The 20,420-nt window shown below is 40.4% G+C and overlaps 1 protein-coding gene across 1 annotated transcript in view; it reads right to left on the reverse strand.

Moving 5' to 3' along the window:
• The window catches only part of LOC105505750 (collagen alpha-4(VI) chain-like), an 88,752-nt gene that overhangs the window by 2,292 nt on the left and 66,040 nt on the right, over positions 1-20,420 (reverse strand). Inside the window, exons 28-33 of the mRNA XM_011933684.1 lie at positions 19,432-19,467; positions 18,085-18,121; positions 15,771-15,782; positions 15,188-15,681; positions 4,752-4,842; positions 966-1,649 (exon numbers count right to left, since the gene is read on the reverse strand). Coding sequence (XP_011789074.1) covers positions 966-1,649; positions 4,752-4,842; positions 15,188-15,681; positions 15,771-15,782; positions 18,085-18,121; positions 19,432-19,467 — 1,354 coding nt within the window. The remainder of the gene's footprint in view (positions 1-965; positions 1,650-4,751; positions 4,843-15,187; positions 15,682-15,770; positions 15,783-18,084; positions 18,122-19,431; positions 19,468-20,420) is intronic.

Consider the following 20,420-nt stretch of genomic DNA (forward strand, 5'->3'; position numbering starts at 1 on the left):
CCGGCAAGTTTTTTGTATTTTTTAGTAGAGACGGGGTTTCACCATGTTAGCCAGGATGGTCTCCATCTCCTGACCTCGTGATCCACCTGTCTCGGCCTCCCAAAGTGCTGGGATTACAGGCTTGAGCCACTGTAATTCATCTAGTTCTAAGAGAAAAAACAATAACAATTCCACTAATTCTAATTGGAGGTGAGGATGCTCAAGCAGGGGAATGGGAAAGAATTCCGGCTAGGACCCATTGGCACAGCCCTTGCCCCTTAGTCTTCACGATTGGCTTCATCCACCCAACCTGAGATGGAAGACCCTAGACTTTTTTCCTGTCTCCCTTACTTCCTAGTGAGTCCCTGAAAATCCCTGACTCCACACTGCCATGTCAACCTCTACTTTAAAATAAACATCAAATATACTAGCATCATTGATATCACTCTCAAGCTTATAAGAAACGCAGACTCTTGTCTCCAACGCAGACCTACCATATCACAATCTACATTTTAACAAGATCCCCAGGAGATTCACATACATGTAAAAATTTGAGAAGTACTGTCAAATACTATTGGAAACTGTAGTAATAAATAGTAATAGTAGTAACTATGCCTTACATGTGTACAATATCAGTGCTTTCAAAGTCCCTCCCTGAACATATGGCTTCACAATTAGGGAAAAGACTGCAATTCTCATTTTGACAAATGAGAAAATTGAAAAGTTACGTGGAAGTCTGAGGCTCTCAGCCACCAAATGAGAGGTTCGGGACAAGAAACCATCACTAGGCTTGACACAATGTCAGGGCAGTAATAGAGCAGGCTTTTCAGAAAATGGGGTGCTCCCTGGCCCTTCCCAGGGATGCTGGGCTACAAACATTAGGCAATAGTGAATGTGCAACAGGCACCTGCATGCCCAAATGTCAGGCTCTGTAAATTCCTCTCCCCACTCCACCCAAGGTGCCCCAGTACCCGGGGACTGCTCACTTTTTAGGAGGTTCAGGAAGGCCCGAGTGAATCCCCGAGCGTAGTTAACCTCTGGCTCCGAGACCCCTTGTAGGCGCAGTAGATGCTGCTCAGAGGGGGCACTGACTAGCTCGGCTAGCTCTGCTAGCTCATGCGTCCCCACACCGGGACCCAAGGCCAGCACAAAGAGAGTGATGCCCTTGCATTTGGCCTCCAGGGACAGAGTCCACAGCTTCTCCCTGTCCCAGCTACTTGTCTCGCTGGCCACGATGGCGAAGAGGACTTGTGCCTTCCGCGGCAGAGGAGCTGCCAGGAGCACATTCTCCAGCGTCCACTCCAGGGCGTGGCCCAGGGCGGGGGTTCCCTGTAAGGGGCGGGCTGCAGCCTCGCGCACATGTCTCTGCATCTGCTTCCGGTTGCTGAAGGTGGTCAGGTGGAAGCCCTCGAGCACAGGGCGGCGACCCACACCAGGCCAGAAGTTGGGTGTCGTGTGCGTCACCAGGGCCACGCGCGCCCCACGGTGGGACGCGCTTGGCTGCTCAGCCACCTCCAGGTCTTCCAGCGCGGCATCCACTAGACTCAAAGACCCGCGGTACACGTCGGCATCCACTCCATAGGAGCTGTCCACCACGAACACCAAGTCCACGTCCACCTGCTGGGGCCCCGGCGCGCCAGCCGGGCATTCTGGGTCTGGTCTGCATTTGTCTAGGAAGGAAGTGCAGGGAGAGGCCGAAGTTAAACCGCGCATCCCCTTCTTTTCCATGTAAAACACAGTTCCAGACCCTCAATAAGGATAGCTGTCTCTGAGCACTATCTTCCAGGCATTGTGGTGACGTGGCCAGCCAATGGGCACTGTAAATGAGCTCATTTCTCATAAGAAGAATTGAGATCGATTGCACACTAAATATTTTCAACCACTAGGCCATATGGCTTCCCAGTCTCTGTGTTCACAGACATCACCTCTATTTCCTCCTCCAGAAAATAATTGTAACCTAATAATAGATTATAATCTAACAATAGATAAATCAAGAGTAGTGGGAAACCACGTAAAAAAACATTGATTGCTAGAACTGGAAGAGACCTTAACAACCACATGAAAGTGCCTTTTTTTTAAGGTTAAGAAAAAAAGATCAAACATTGCCAATTTTAAATGAGAAGCTAATAGTGTAGTCTTAGAGCTCTCAAGCTGGTTCAGCATTAAAATGGCATGTAGGATTTTTTTTTTTTCTTTTTTTACTGTAGATTCCCAGGCCCTAGCCATGCCAAGATTCTGGTTTGGTAGTGCTGGGAGGGAGTTCAGAATCTATCATTGAAGTGTACGCAGGTATTCTGATGAACGACGGTGTTAGAGACCCACTGCTGGGGCAAAATCTTTCATTTAGAACTGGTGGGGGCAGGTGTTCTTAACCTGGGAACACCTATATAGTCCCCCAAGGTGTCTGTGAATGAGGATGGGAAAAAATTACATCTTTATTTTCACTACCTCTATTGAAATGAAATTTAACATTTCTTTTCATTGTGCATAAAGACAACAAGCAACTATAATACTAGTGATTCTGACACCAATAGAAATCACTGATTTCCTTATCAGTGGTTGCAAATGGCTCAATATTATTTGAACTCAATAATACTTTGAAATAATAGTTATTAGACCTGCTAGATCTTATTGTTTAAAATGCTAATAAAGAAGCACATGACAAATGGGTTAAGAATGTGGTATATATACACAACAGAGTACTATTCAGACTTTTAAAAAAGCAGGAAATTCTGTCATTTGTGATGTGAATCACATTTGTGATGTAGAGGACATTATGCTAAGTGAAATAAGCCGGGTACAGGAAGACAAATATTGCATGATCTCACTTGTATGTGGAATGTAAAAAGTTCAAACTCATAGAAATAGAGTGCAGGTAGGGGGAGGAAGGTGAATGGGGAAAGGAGGTACATTAGTCAAGGGTACAAAGTTTAAGTTAGACAGAAGGATAGGTTCTGGTGGTCTGTTGCACAGCATAGTATTATAGTCAATAATAATGTATTGTATATTTCAAAATAGCTTTAAAAGGTGGATTTTAAACATATTCACCATACACAAATGATAAGTATTTGAAGCAATTGTTATGTTAATTGGCCTGATTTGATCATTCGACAATGTATACATGCATTGAAACATCACTGTGCCCCATAAATTTATATAATTATTATTTGTCAATTAAAAATAAAACTTTTAAAAGTATATACATTACTGGCCGGGCGCGGTGGCTCAAGCCCGTAATCCCAGCACTTTGGGAGGCCGAGACGGGAGGATCACAAGGTCAGGAGATCGAGACCATCCTGGCTAACACAGTGAAACCCCGTCTCTACTAAAATACAAAAAACTAGCCGGGCGAGATGGCGGGCGCCTGTAGTCCCAGCTACTCGGGAGGCTGAGGCAGGAGAATGGCGTGAACCCGGGAGACGGAGCTTGCAGTGAGCTGAGATCCAGCCACTGCACTCCAGCCTGGGCGACAGAGCAAGACTCCGTCTCAAAAAAAAAAAAAAAAAAAAAGTATATACATTACTATATCAAAATTTTTAAGTATCTTGATAATTTCAATGTAATCATTTTCCTTTGTAATCCTCTGTTTTTTATTTTATGCATTGAAAAACATTATTCTAAGGAGAGCATAGGTTTAACCAGATACAGAAGGGATCTATGATACCAAGAAAGGTTAAAAACTCCTAATTCAGTCATTAGCAAAGCACAGGGGTAATAGTCAAGAGTTCAGCAACCTGGCTGCCTGGTTTAGTCCAGGTCTATTCCTTTACTCAGCATGTGACCTTGGGTAAATTACTTAGTCTCCCCAGAACCTCAGTTTTCTCATTTGACTCATGGAGGTAATGATGACAATAATAATAGTACTTCCTTTTGAGGTTGTTTATGAAGTTTAAAAGAAAAACTGAGTTCATGTATATGCAAGTGTTCAAAACAATGCCTGATGCATAATAAAACCTCGATGAACACTAGCTAGGTTTAGGTTTCTAGAGGACAGGGAACTGAGGCCCGAAAAAGCAATATGTCAGATTAGATGATGGATGTGAAAGCAGTTCATCACTTGTGACATACTCACAAATGGCAGTTACTACACTTGACTTGACCAAGTTGTCATAGCTGAGTATCTTGTGGTAGTACTAGGCTTAGTGTGGATCAAGGAGAGAAAACCATGACATCCCCTCAAGTTCACCCACTCTGATGCTGGGTAAAATGGATGTGGACAGGAGCTCTTCACATGTGGGCATGCATGCATTTCAGCAGAAACTTCTCTCCAGCACAGGTTGGTGTGGGATATAGCAATGGGGCTTGGGAACCAAGACACACTGGATGACTGGCCAGTATCCCACTGCTGGTCAATGGTGGTTCCAGGCCTAGAACCCATCACTCTTAATTCTTAGTTCAGTGGCCTGCCCATCACAATAAGGTGCACTAAGGCAGGAACCACAAGCCCAGCTGACCCCAGCAGCTAGCAGGACAGATAAATGAGCAGAGCATGCCAGAAGTAAGATAGGGTGGGGTGAGGACCGTGAGACTCCTCACCCCATTAAGAGAGGTCAGGCCCAACTCAGCTCTGCTGACTGTGCCTAATGGGAATGCAGTGTCCGTGACCCTCAAGACAAATATGACTTCCTAAGAAAAACCAGAAATCCAGACTTCATAGGAAATTCTCTAGATTTTAAAACCCTGCACATGCCAAGTAAATACACATCTGCTGAGCAGAGCTAGCCTGTGGCCACCAGTGAATTAATCCTGTTCTAAAGGCTTTCCTGGCTTACCATAGCAGAGAATGCAGCGGGCCATGTGCTCCACATCCTGCTGGCGCTCTGTCTCCCAGATGAACAAGTAAAATCTGTTGGTTCCATCCATCTAATCCAAACACACACACACACACACACACACACAAGTTTATGATTAGCTGGAGTAATTTCAGGCCATCTTTTTCATGTGTTTTCTCATTCAGATGAGAAAAACATGAATATGATTTTAAAGGATATATAATTATATAAATATATGCACAAATAACTCAGCATTATACATTCCAATTATTTATTGCTATTTAGTTCCCTAGTTCTAACCTGGAGGTTGGACTGTCATTGGTGTGGGCTATGTGTATCGTGGGTCTTCAGGCTCCCAATATGTGTAAAACTCAGCCAACATCATACATCGGAATGGGAGTAAGGAGACAATGTTAAATCATTTGTAAACTTCATAAATCTTTATTAATTGTTCACAGGATGCAGTGTGGTGGGAGCTATTGACCTGAGTGGCAGACTCTTCAAAGGGGCAGTCATAAATGTCAAACACCATTAGAACGGAAACAGTAGACGCCATGTGGGAATCCCCTCTAGAGAATTCCTGGTGGTCAGAGCTAGACATATCACAACCAGAATGTAAGAGTGAAGAGGGATCAGGGAAGGCTTTATAGAGATACAAATTTATCTCCTTTACTTAGTTTGCATCCTTTACTTAGCCTTTTCAATTATGATCAATTTAACAACTAATAACAATGCTTAAAAGTGAAATATTAACAATAAATCCAACAAGGTCCATGGATCAACTAGTTAGATGATCAGCAAACCCCTTCCTTCTTCTTCCTAGGGCACAGTTGGACTATATTTCCCAACCCCTCTTGCAGTTAGGTGGTGCCTACTGACTGGGGTCTAGCCAATGGGATGCAGGTGGAAGTGACGTATGTCATTTCCAGTGTATGCACTGTACTCCATTACTCCCTCTCCCCTCATCTGCCAGTCAGGTGTAGAGGATCCAGAAAAAGGCTTTGAGGCCCTAGGGTATAATGGGGCCACTGACAGAAGCAGCCCACATCCCAAAACAGTGGCATGAAGCAAAACATGCCTTCTCCCACACAAACATATGCAAGGGCCCATATCCACTTCTGACAGGTGGCAGAAATAACCACTTATTATGTTAAGACACTGAGACTTGGAAAAGAATGGTTTCACAGTTAACCTGCCCTGACTTATACAGACAATTTGCAGAATGTCAAACTCATGATGAAACTAGAAATGCTTTCAGAATGCTTCTCTCAGGATTTGAGGTGTGGTTTACAAAGAGGTGGATGTCTGAGCTTAGTCATGTCCATCTTTGTATTTACTCTCTGCCAAAGCATGCGGAAAAAAGCCCCACTGAGGGTCAGCTTCTCCTCCTTCATCTGTGTGGGCAGGAACAAGGAGGCTCTGGGCCCTCCTCCAGGTAGCAACATGCTGAGGATGTGAAGATGTTAGATGCTGAGGATGTGAAGATGTTAGGCTAGACCTCAGCAAGACAGATAGTCAAGGGTTAATTTGCAAATAAATTTTCTTAACATTACAGAGCTCTTCACTCTTGCTGTTTAGGAACACTTATCTTTTTAAAAACTTTTCTAACAAACAATAATGTGTATCCCAAACATTGTTTTTCAGAGTCAACTTACTTGAAGAAAAAATCCTAGTAGGAAATGAAATATGAAGAGTTCAATATTTATGCTAAGGTAACACAAAAAACCATGGGAACAGTCCTAAGTCTCCTAAGAATAAAAGCAAAAAACATCCTCTCTTGTTCCTCATATGGCCAAAGCAACCTTAAGTTAGGCTTTTTCCTAACTTAGAAATCCAAATCAATCAAGACTGATGAAACAGATACTACATGAAAGCATTAACAAGCCATTTGGAGATACAAAGATGACATGGCTACATCTTCAAAGAGATTAAAATCCAAGTAGAAAGATAGATAAATGATTTTCAGACAAGAAAGAGCTCCAATAATATATTTTAGGAGCACAGGAAGAGGAGATTCATTTCAAGGGAAAGGAACAGAGGGAACCTAATGAAAATTATGGCATCTGGCACTTTTTGAGATAATAAGTCAGATACTTAACTGGCAAAGAGGCAGGGAAATGCATTCTAGTGTGAAGGAACAGCATGTACAAAGGCCCAGAGGCGGACTGTGCTTATCTCTGGAATTCTGCTCAATGTTCTCGCTCCCACAGTTTAGCGTACACCCACCTCCAACCTGCAGCTGCATGGCGCACATCTGTGGAACTCCTTGCCACGTGGAGAAAGCTGGCATGGAAAGTGAGTGCAGCGCTGCCAACATTCAACACTCAGATCTACTTCACATGATTATCGGATCTGGGTACTGACCAAGCCAAATGGACCTAATTAATCACCAAGGACTGAGAAAACAGTGTAGGCAGGAATATGACACATTGCTAGCCATACTGGAAATCACACAAGGCAATCGGGAAGGCTTCTGAACCCAGAATCCATGGCAATGTGTCAGGAGATATGAAGAGGCTGCGATAACTCTGGGTGCATCAATTTTACTCCAACAGTTGTAGGAAAATGCTAAGTTAGTGTACATTATTTTTTAAGCACACGAAACATGGGTGAAGTATATTATAAAATGCAAAATTTACTTCACATGGGTGAAGTATATTATCAAGTGCAAAATTTCGGTGACTTTTAAAAGTAGTATGAAAGACTTCAAACAAATTTGAACATTCCCCCAAGTCTGCGTAAATTCATTCTCCTTTGTCTTAGAGATGGTTCATAGGGAAACTTCTGTGCAGCACTCACAGATTAGAGGTCAAGAACCTAGGTGCTAGTCCTTCATCTGCCATAATTGGCTATGTGGCCTTGGATAAACCTCTGGCTTCAGTTTCCTCAGCAACAGAGTGTTAGGGAAAGAGTCAATGCCCCTGAGTTCTCTCCCTTTTCCAACACAGCCTGGTCCTAGGTTACTACCTTCTCTATTCGCTTCTTGATCAGGACAATGTGCCAACTTTTCCACTTTGAGCAGCTCAGAGCACATAACTCTTCTATGTTTATTCTATTAATATTTGCTGGAAAACTATCAGATTCAACTGAATTTGAACACTTATCTTTTTTAAAACTTTTCTAACAATAATTTTATGATCATGTTTAAAATTTGTACTGTTCTTGCAAAAACAAAACTGTGGGAACAAAAGCACGATAAAAGTCCACAGGGAAGCTATGATTCAGTATAGATTCATCTGTACCTAGTGGTTATTAATAAACATTTAATTACTTTGACTTTGGACTTGCCAGCATGGTCCTTGTCACTGATAAAATAGACAAGATACTTCCTGAGAAAGTTCAAGCAGAGAGATAGTATAGAGGAGAGGAGAAAACTGTGTATGATTCCTACTGCAAAGTCCCATCAACACCAGAGAAGGAAATATCAGTAGAGTATTTTTAACATAAACCAAGAGGTCTGCTTGATGTTACTATAGTTTGAATCAGCACCTATAGCAATTCTCTCAACCAACTTCATTCCTAAACGTCCAGTTGTGGTTCGTTGGGACTAGTTGTATACTAAAGACAGGAGTATGTTGAGGAGAGAGGATACGGCAAAGGGGGTATATTAACAACCTTTCTTGTTTGATAGTCAGAAAGACATTTCTCAAGGAGTACAAGAATGACTCTCAAACTTCAACTCTCAATATTTAAATACCTCCCCATGATCCCTGACTCAAACTTAACCCTGTGGGTTAAAGTCAATGCATCAGCTGTTGTACTAAGCTGCCAGAAGCCATGGGATAATGTTGATCTCTGGGACTGAGCTGGGGGAGTCTCTCGGCTTGGAAAGATGGGAATGGAGTGGAAAGAAGCAAGTGCTAGAAAGGAGGATTTGCCTTGGACAGAGGAAGAGCTAACTGGACCCTAAGGAGAGAAAATTAGAAACCATCTGTCATCAAGTTTAAGGGCTTGAGAAACAAGGACAGCAAACTGGAAAAAGTAGGGGGAAGGAGGCAGAGTGAGAGAGTAGCCAGGTAACCCGTCACTGACCCCAGGAGCTTGAGTCCAGTTTTGGTTCCTTCGAGTTGGCATGATCCCACCAAAGACTGCTATGAAACAGCCAACTCTTCCTAGATTCCTTGGAAAACATTAGGTGTCAGCATTGGGTTAAGGGTGTAGGTTGCATAGTGAGACTTAGGAACCAGCCATATCTGAATGCAAATTTCAGGACTGTGTAGCTGAGAACAAGTAACTTCACCTCTGGCCTTCACATATCTGGGAAATGTACAATTATCATTATTAACTTGTAGCATAGCTATGAGGCTCAGACCAATACTCCTAAAACTTTAACATTTAGGCAAACCATCTGGGGCTCTTGTTATAAATACAGATCCTGATTGCTTACATCAGGGGAAAGGCATCACATTCTGGGTGATGCTGCTGCTGCTGCTGGTCCCTGAACCACATTTTGAATAGGGAGGGGTTGGGATGATAAGGCATGGAAAGCATGGTGGCTGGAACTCCATAGGCACTCACTATCAGATTTAATAAATAGTGGGCAAAGGGCATTCTTACGGAACTCAGGAAGATGGTAATAAAGTGACCCAATTGAGTAAACACATAGAAAAGTGTCAGATATCCCTGTGGGTACCATGCCTTATAATTCTCACAACAATCCTGTGAGTTTACCCCCATTTTACAGAGAATAAATTAAGGGGGCCCCATTGCCAAGTAACATACCCAGATTACATAAGGGACAAAACCAGGGTTTGAAGCCTCATTGCCTAATTCTTTCCTTTGGTGCTGGTCCTGGCCTTAGGGCATTAACAGTCTAGCGGAGAACAGACCAGCCATAGGCCTCCTCTGAAAGGGCCTAACTGCATAACCCAAAACCATCTTTCTTCAGAAGAAATGTTTCCAACTTTAGACATGCTGATTCCTCTGATTTGATTGTTACACGATGTATGTATGTATCAAAATATCACTTTATACCCCATAATTATATGCAATTATTTATTTGTAAAAATAAAATAAATACACGTATTTATTGTCTCCCCAAAACAGAAAAGAATGTCCTACTGAAATTACCTGAATTTTGAAATTATAGAAAAAATACCCCAAAAATTCATTTAGCCTTTCTCTTAATGTTTTCATCTTCTAAAGGTGATTTTTTTTTTTTTTTGCTTCCCATTATAGCTGTAATTCCATTGCTTGGCCTTCTTTTTTAAGAGCAATACACATAAATAGAAATAGGGCCAATTCATAGACCTGTATCATTGTGTTATTGTAAAGATAAAATGCATAAATACAGGGAAAGAACTTAAATCTTCTAAAGTCTCTCTTCTTTTCCTGTTTTTGATTTTTGAATTGAAAATCCCATTGCTAATGAGAATTCCAGACCTTGAGCAAGTTATTTAATTTCTCTGTGTCTCAGTTTCATCATCTGTAAAATGGGTTCATCATTAATACTTATCTCCTTGGACTGCTGTGAGGATTAAATGAATCAGTAAGATCTTAGAACAGTGCCTAGATCAATAAATGTGAGCTATTAGGCATTGTTTCAAGGGAACATGGGCTAGACTTTTCATAAAGAAAAACAAAATTTGAAACCTGGCCCACAAATTGCAAATTGCATTTTCCTTGTAATCCTCTGCTTTTTAACTTTAAAAAAATGGGTCTAATGAAGTCTTGTTTTGAGACATAAGGCAATTAGACATTTCTTAACAAGGGTACTAGGCACAGAACGTTCAAATGTTATAATGCAGTTTTATTTAGGTCTGAGACAACTCAATGGATGGCTTTATAAACCTTTTCAACATGCACCACAGCTTCTAAGCATGTTTAAATGGACTGGGAAGTTAGGACATCTGTTTACATAATTGCTTCAAATTGAACAACCATCATTTTTCCAGAAGCAGCATGTGGGTGTTGTTTGGAAAATCAAAATAACATAGAGGTGAAAGACAAAACCCCACACATAATCAAACAAAGCCTTCAGGCAGATAATTCAGAAGAAAAACCACAAGATATTTCCACTCTCCTAACTGAATTCCCCTAAGGCTGAGGAACAGAGTAGGGGAGGTTAAGTGCTGAATTTTCTGCCCAGTTGTGAAGAAATGAGGATTTTCTGAAAGGCCATGAGAATGCAGTTGTCATTTTTACAGTTTCTCTCCTTACCAGTGTCACCAGAAATGAGGTTACTCATTACAGCTGAGCTGGCAGGTATCATTTAACATCCTTTGTAAACTGGTAAATTTAAAGAACACGAAGTTGTCTCCCAGCATCCTGGGGTAAGAATATATCCAATAAATGAAGAGAAGAGCAGGTACGTACACAAATCAATAAATGTAATCCAGCATGTAAACAGAACCAAAGACAGAACCCACATGATTATCTCAATAGATGCAGAAAAGGTCTTTGACAAAATTCAACAGCCCTTCATGATAAAAACTCTCAATAAATTCGGTATTGATGGAACATACCTCAAAATAATAAGAGCTATTTATGACAAACCCACAGCCAATATCATACAGAATGGGCAAAAACTGGAAGCATTGCCCTTGAAAACTGGCACAAGAGAGGGATGCCCTCTCTCACCACTCCTATTCAACATAGTGTTGGAAGTTCTGGCTAGGGCAATCAGGCAAGAGAAAGAAATAAAGGGTAATCAATTAGGAAAAGAGGAAGTCAAATTGTCCCTGTTTGCAGATGACATGATTGTATATTTAGAAAACCCCATCATCTCAGCCCAAAGTCTCCTTAAGCCGATAAGCAATTTCAGCAAAGTATCAAGATATAAAATCAATGTGCAAAAGTCACTAGCATTCTTATACACCAATAACAGACAAACAGAGAGGCAAATCATGAGTGAACTCCCATTCACAATTGCTTCAAAGAGAATAAAATACCTAGGAATCCAACTTACAAGTGATGTGAAGGACCTCTTCAAGGAGAACTACAAACCACTGCTCAATGAAATAAAAGAGGACACAAACAAATGGAAGAACATTTCATGCTCATGGATAGGAAGAATCAGTACTGTGAAAATGGCCATACTACCCAAAGTAATTTATAGAGTCAATGCCATCCCCATTAAGCTACCAATGACGTCTTCACAGAATTGGAAAAAAAAGTACTTTAAAGTTAATTTGGAACCAAAAAGAGCCCACATTGCCAAGACAATCCTAAGCCAAAAGAACAAAGCTGGAGGCAACACGCTACCTGACTTCAAACTATACTACAAGGCTACAGCAACCAAAACACCATGGTACTAGTACCAAAACAGAGATATAGACCAATGGAACAGAACAGAGTCCTCAGAAATAATACCACACATCTACAACCATCTGATCTTTGACAAACCTGACAAAAACAAGAAACAGGGAAAGGATTCCCTATTTAATAAATGGTGCTGGGAAAACTGGCTAGCCATATGTAGAAAGCTGAAACTGGATCCCTTCCTTACATCTTATACAAAAATTAATTCAAGATGGATTAGAGACTTAAATGTTAGACCTAAAACCATAAAAACCCTAGAATAAAACCTAGGCAATACCATTCAGGACATTGGCATGGGCAAGGACTTCATGTCTAAAACACCAAAAGCAATGGCAACAAAAGCCAAAATTGACAAATGGGATCTAATTAAACTAAAGGGCTTCTGCACAGCAAAAGACACTACCATCAGAGTGAACAGGCAACCTACAGAATGGGAGGAAATTTTTGCAATCTACTCATCTGACAAAGGGCTAATATCCACAAGCTACGAAGACCACAAACAAATTTACAAAAAAAAAAAAAAAACCCCATCAAAAAGTGGGCAAAGGACATGAACAGACATTTCTCAAAAGAAGACATTTATGCAGCCAACAGACACAAGAAAAAATGCTCATCATCACTGGTCATCAGAGAAATGCAAATCAAAACCACAATGAGATACCATCTCACACTAGTGAGAATGGTGATCATTAAAAAATCAGGAAACAACAGGTGCTAGAGAGGATGTGGAAAAATAGGAACACTTTTACACTGTTCGTGGGACTGTAAACTAGTTCAACCATTGTGGAAGACAGTGTGGCAATTCCTCAAGGTTCTAGAACTAGAAATACCATTTGACCCAGCCATCCCATTAGTGGGGATATACCCAAAGGATTATAAGTCATGCTGCTATAAAGACACGTGCACACGTATGTTTATTGTGGCACTATTCACAATAGCAAAGACTTGGAACCAACCCAAATGTCCATCAATGACAGACTGGATTAAGAAAATGTGGCACATATACACCATGGAATACTATGCAGTCATAAAAAAGGATGAGTTCATGTCCTTTGTAGGGACATGGATGAAGCTGGAAACTGTCATTCTCAGCAAATTGTCTCAAGAACAGAACACCAAACATCACATGCTCTCACTCATAGGTGGGAATTTAAAAATGAGAACACTTGGACACAGGAAGGGGAACATCACACACTGGGGTCTGTTGTGGGGTGGCGGAGGGGGGAGGGAGAGCATTAGGAGATATACCTAATGTAAATAACGAGTTAATGGGTGCAGCACACCAACATGGCGCATGTATACATATGTAACAAACCTGCACGTTCTGCACATGTACCCTAGAACTTAAAGTATAATAAAAAAGAAAAAAGAAATGACAGAATTGAGATTCAAGTACACAAACTGGCATGTCCTTCTCACATACCATTATATCCCTTTACTCAGAACCTACAGCAACTAAGAGGGCAAGAGCATCACAACAAAGGATCATCTATATGCAAGATCCCAACACTGTCTGCCCAGGATCCCCTCTCAGAGAGCAGCACTGATGAGCATTGGAGAGATGTGATCACACCCCAGGAGTTACTCTCCAAATGTTAAGGAAATCCCTTCCTCAGAAATAAACGCTTTGATAATTACACTTGGAAGGGAGCCTGGATAATAACTAGTTGCAACCCCCTCTCCATTTTTGAGCTGAGTAAAATAAGACCAAGAAAGGTGAAGAGACTTGTCCAAAGGCACCTCATTATTGATGAAAGAACCAAAGACAAAAGCTACATCTCTAATTTAATTAGTTATTTGTTTATACCCTGTCTTTATAAATCCATTCTAGCAGTTGTTGAGGATGTACCCTACCAACCCACTCTGTACAGGCATCACACTAAGCAACAGAGATGTAAGGATGAACAAGGAACTCATTCTCTGCATTTTAGCTTCCTCAACTCAAGATATTTTGTCCATCCTTCCCCACAGTTTGCAAGCTGTCACAATTTTATTGATTCTTAGACGCATATTCAAAGCTGTCACAACAAAATATCTCACCTACCTCTTCTGCTGCACACTGAACCTTCAGAGAAAATTAAATGGGCTGAATTGATTAGCTATTATGTTGAGCCACATAACATTTCAATTTCTGCAGCTCAAAACTGGTGAAATATTGTCAACGTCCCATAATCCAACCTAACATTCATAAGCAGCCTGGAATCTCTCAAGAAGAAAATCGCCCTTCATTCTGATAAATCATCCCAGATACTCCATGAAAGTGTGTTGCATGGGTTTCAATTAGGAAAGTAAAGTCTGGAGAATAGGTAAGTAAATAAATGCTTATGTATACATACAATGGAATACTGCACAGGAATAATAAAGAACAAACCACTCACACACACCACACACAACATGGAGGAACAAGAAGACATGCCAGGTCAGCTGGAAGAAGCCAGATACAAACAAGTACATGCTATATGACCCAATGTATATGATGGTCCAGAACAGGCAAAAAGTACTTGATTGTGATAGAACTCAGAGAAGCAGTTACCATGGGGAGTATATGGTTGCATAAAGAACTTGAAGAAAACTTATAGGGTACTGAATGCTGAATGTGTTCTATATCTTGAACTACGTATCAGTCACAGGGATTTAAACATACATAAAAATTAATCCATCTGTATATTTAAAATCGCTGCACTTTGTCCACTTTGTTACATGAGTATGTATGTTATACTCTGGTTTTTAAAAAGGAAGAAAATTATATTCTCTGACCCCCAGTGATATAGTTTAGCATAGTCGTTAAGAACAGGCTCTGGAGGCAGACAATATCTGCTGCTAACTAACTATTTGGCCTTTGATGATATATTTAACCTCCATAAGCCTTGGTTTTCTTATCCCTGAAATGGAAATAAACAATAACACCTACATTACAGAGTTGTGGGACTCATTAAGTAAGATAATATTTATGAGGCACATAGCACAGAATAGGTGCTCAAGAATAGCCAGTGGGTACTAGGAGTAATACCAGTATATGGGCCATACTGAGAGCCCTCACTCCTGGCATACACATCAATTCCAGGAAAATTCTTTCCCTGAACACCTCTCATTCCTCATGTGGTCCTTGATGGAGAGGTAGAAACCAAGTGTTAGGGCCCCCAGCTCCCTGTCCACTTGTGGTTCCCCCTACATACCAGCAGAGTGTCTGGGAGGTTGTGCCTCTTTGTGAAGGTGATGACCACGGGGATGATGTCCACTGCAGCAAGCTCCAGTGTGGCTGTATTGATGGCAGCTTCATCATAGGCCCAGCCCGCCTGGAAGAACACAGCCACCTTCCTCATGAGAAGACCTGAGCGTACACGTTTGAACACGTGTCTCGCCATAAACCTCATGGTGGCCCCAAGGTTTCTGCGGCCAGATGAGTGCTCCAGGGGGATGTTCCTGACAGCCTCCAGGAGTGCAGCCTTCTCCTTGTAGTCTGAGAAACGAACCAAGTAATTGGTTTTGGCATTGTAGGAAACAATGGCCACACGGGCACCTGTTGGGCAGTTACTGTCACTTATTTCCATCTTCATCAACAGAGACAATAAAATGTTTCTCATCCTCTCAAAATCCAACAGGGAGACATCATTTGACATGTCCAAGGCAAAGGCCACTTCGGTTGGGAACACTGGGCATTTGGAAATACCTTGAGACAATAGATATGCAGATTTAAGATGTTCTGTAATGCCTCAAAAAAGGTAAGGATTAAAGTGAGTAAGAAGGAATATTATTTACCTCTTGAACAAGCTGGAAGGGAAATTATTTTGGAGAGAAAAGAAGACATTGTTAGCTTATGTAGGCAGTGGCACCTTTCCCATGTGTGTGCTTCAATAGGAAAAACCATCTCCTTTGAGAAATTCAAGCATGGCCTTCTCAGGCTCCTGCTGAGTGTGGCAGAGACCTCTACTTGTCACCCAGAATCCATTCTCCCTTTCTTTCTATAGTCATGGAACCCCCAATTTTGGATTGGCCCTATGGATGCCTGGAACAAAGACAACATTTCCCAACTTAGCCGTCTTACAAGTTCTAGGTAAGAGAATAAGAAAGATGATAGGTAAAACTTTGAAAAAATATTCTTCTCCTTTCCCTTCCTCTCCCTGGTGGCTGAAATATAGATGTGATGACTGAAGCCTGATATATTTTCAGACCATGAAGTGATTTGGGGAATAGAACACCCCATATACACACAATGACAAAGCAGGAAAATCTAAAGGGACTGATCCCTGACCACCACAGGCTCCATATCACCCTGAACTGACTAGTTCCAGCCTATGGTTTCAGAAATAACATTTGTACCACTGTTACTGAAGATTTAGGTCACATTCAATTGAACTTAAACCTAACAAATACATCGAGCTATTCTGAAACTATGTTATATACATGTATATAATATATACACATATAAAATTACATATATATTAATTATAAACTATATGTATTATATATGTGTGTGTATACAAGTAACATATTTTCAAAAAATACTAAAAAAACAAAAAATTAGAATTACCCTTAATTCATCATGTGTATGTATGTATATAAATAATAAATATATAATCATTTCATTTCATTTTATAAAACTTGGAGCTTAAGATATATTTATTCTGCATCTTTATTCACTTAGTATGTAATGATTTTTTCCATCAATAAATTTAGAGCAACATCATCTATTCTACTATATAGATGATCTTTTATGAGGAGTATACTTGTACATGTATCTGTGCACATTTGTCCAATCATAGCCTTATAGAAATCTCTGTAAGTATTGATTTTATATGCATGGTCCAGCCGATTGCTCTTCAGAAAAGTTGTATCAATTTATACTTACACCAGCAATGTGTAATCTTATACATTTCTCAATCTGAATAGGGATTTTTCTGGCATTTTTAAAACACTTCCAATCTGAGAAACAAAATGGGTAGCTCATTGTTTTAACTTGTATTCTATGACTTCTGGTGAAATTGAACATGTTTACAGGTTTATTGTACATTTGGATATTTTCTTTTCTGTCTTTTGCCCATTTTCAACTTAAAAGTGGTGTTCGTTTTTTTGTTTTTACTTTTAGGTTTAGCCATTATGCAGTGTCTGTGTTTGGATAAAAATGATTGAGCAGTAGCAATTTTTTTGTATTTCAGCATGATACAGTAAGGAAGTTAGTTCCTTTGCGTGTGTCCTTTGCTTATATTGCAAATTATTTTTTCCCACTTTTCTGTTTACTTTTGACTTCATGGCATCCCTAAGTGTAAAAGGGTTTTAACTTTTTATATGGTTAACTCTGACACTCTTTTAATTCATAATCACACTGATGATATTATTCTTTATGATTCTGAGGAAAAAAAATTCCAGAATCTCCCTGAACAGCCACTGGATGGGAACAGAGAGAACACAGAAGGGTTAGGGTAAGAAAGGCGGGATGATTGTAGAGAAAACCCAAACTTCCAAACTAAGCAATTTGCCACATCAACATTCTCGCCCCATGGCCGTTAAGTAGATAAATGTACACATCCTAGGACACAAATATCCTGGAGTGCATTGAACACAGTAAATACATTCCAACTTGGGGAATTTATTTAAGTCATGTGACAAAACATTACTTAAGATTGGATTGTTCATAATTCCATTTTTCAAACACAACTGTAAATAAAACAAGACAGATTTCTTCGCAAAGGGTGACTATTGATCCCTCTTATTTAAAAGGGTTACATAAAAAGAACAAAGCTCCTCTGCTATGTTTTGTGATAAGAAGCAGCCAGATGTAGGCACACAGGTGTGCAGTTACAACATCTCCTGGGGCACAGCACTGCTCAGTGGAGCTTCTCTTCATTGTTGAGATGGCATGCTCTCAATCCATTTTATTTCTGAGACCACGTTGGGAAAGACTACTTACCTAAAGGGGAAGTGAGCCCACTGTATGAATTTATAAGAGCCTTTCACAATGAACAAGGCATCTTCCAAACCTCAGCCAAAGCCTCAGGTGACTTATGCCCCTAATCCGTAATCCATCCCCAGCTCATACCACTGGCTCCTTTTAGGCCTTTCCAAAACAACTTACGGCAGTTTTCACGTGTGAAATCAACAATTTTGCAAGGCTGTTAAAAAGATGTGGGAAAACAGGAAAAAGGAAAAAGTATTTAACTTGAAGCATACTTTTATTCACACTTGTCATTTAGGAATGTCATATGGATGTTATCAGTGCCTATCTGAAGCTTTTTAATCTACAACAGAAAACCCCAAAATTGTCAGAGCAGATAAGACTATTCCACAATTACATTTCCAAATCCAGTCGATATTTTAAAAGATTCAAAAGATGTGTGTGCAATATAGTGCCCATACTTTTGGAGACAGGTAGATAAGGGGTACCCATTTTTTAAATCTGCCTTACAAAGTAATGGAATCAAACCTGATTTTGAAGAAGTTGAAATCAAAGAATCTCAGCAGAGAATGCAGGGAAATGCTTTCGATTCTTGGCACTCTATATTATAGTAGCAATATCACTTCTTTAGAATGACTGCCAAGACAGGCACTCCTAACACCTCACCTAGTCATTAAGCTTCGCTCCTTTGATACCTTCCTCTCTGTTCTGTTCTTCCCTCCATCCCAGACCTCATCACTTCCTGCTCCTCAGTTGCCTCCACAACCCCCACCCCCTGCCTAATAGTATTTTTGTACTTGGGACATGAAACACTATCATAACTTTTGAGACTTTTTTCAAGTGTTCCATGAAACACAAAAACCTGTGCTATACAAAAGCCTGTGTGTGGGTTTATAAATACTTTATAAGCAGTTTTTGAGCTTTACAAAAAGTCATATTACAGAAAGGTAGTAGCCTCAAAGTCTTTTCTTTTCTTAACATCAACTAGTGTTGCTCAAAAACATCCCAATTCCCTGCTGGATATAAAATATCATTCTACTATTTTTATTTGATTTGGTGATAACATTTCAAAGTAAAGTCTATAAACTTAAGGTACTAACAGAATTTGTAAGAGGAAAAAACTAAAGAATCTTTAAGATTAACAGATTTCTATTTTGTGACAGTGGAAAGCTTTGTGTTCTAAGAAGAATAAAGTTTTGGCTGGGTGCAGTGGCTCATGCCTGTAAAATCCCAGCACTTTGGGAGGCTGTGGCAAGTGGATTACTTCAGGTCGGGAGTTCAAGACCAGCCTGGCCAACATGGTGAAACCCTGTCTCTACTAAAAATACAAAAATTAGCCAGGCATGGTGGCACACGCCTGTAGTCCCAGTTACTTGGGAGGCTGACGTAGGAGAATCTCTTGAACCCAGGAGGTAGAAATTGCAATAAGCCGAGATTGCATCACTGCACTCCAACCTGGGCGACAGAGCGATATTCCACCTCAAAAAAAAAAAAAGAATAACATTTGGAATTAAAATCTTCACCTACCGTCATTTCTACCAAACCTTTGGGGCCCTTGATACCCTGGAAAGAATGGAAACTTGAGTTTAAAATGCAAAATTTTGAGATCCAACACATTCTTCTACAGAGTTGGCAAAATAACTCCACCACACTACATAGACCATTTTCTGTCCTTCACTCCCAGCCCCAGAGTTCTGACTCCTTTAGGAAGTGCCTAAGAGGTGTATCCAAGACCTCTGAGTCCAGAAGGCCTAGACAGAAACACTTTTAGAGGACCAGGTCATTTTGAAAGCATAGCTTAGGATCACATTCAGAAAAAGAGTTATCCCAGATCCCAGGACCATTCATCAATAGTTCTAAAGTAAACCTCAGTTCCTCCCTTATCTTCTCTTCAGGCCATCCAGCACCACCCTTTTTCTGCCCTAATACTGAACAAGAAGTCTTCTCTGGAAACCTTCAGATTAGAGCTTCATGGCTCCAACCTCTGGGAGTCTAGAGATCATTGTTCTTATTTAGAATCTACAAGGTTGTAATTTGTGACCTCAGGCAGGTCACTATAATTATCTCAGCATCTCAGCCTTTTTTTCCTCTTCTGTAGAAATAACATGAATGGTCCTTTTAGCACTAAAATTCTTATTTTCTGACTTTGTCACACCTCTCCAGTAAACTCTAGACTGCATTGAGACTACCAGGTTGAATACATGGCTGACCTACTGTGCCATCCCTCGTGGATTGATAGTCTGGCCTCCTAGGACAAGGCATAGAGCAGAAGAATCACAGCCTCAAAGTCTTTCCTTTCATATCAAATGATGTTCCAGGGAATTTAAAAAATATTCATGGACTTGCAACATTGTTAGTTAAGATTATATAAATACTGTATTTTTTTAGGCTTTCCTGCTGGTTTTTGCATAAATATTGTGGCTCATCTTGTTTGCAATGATAAGCTCACTCTCCAGTGAGTTTTACGAATCATTTTATTTATTTAGACAGGTTCATAAATCTCCAGCCACTCTAAT

The sequence above is a fragment of the Colobus angolensis genome, unplaced genomic scaffold, assembly GCF_000951035.1.
Source record: "Colobus angolensis palliatus isolate OR3802 unplaced genomic scaffold, Cang.pa_1.0 Scaffold129, whole genome shotgun sequence".
Taxonomy (NCBI): domain Eukaryota; kingdom Metazoa; phylum Chordata; class Mammalia; order Primates; family Cercopithecidae; genus Colobus; species Colobus angolensis.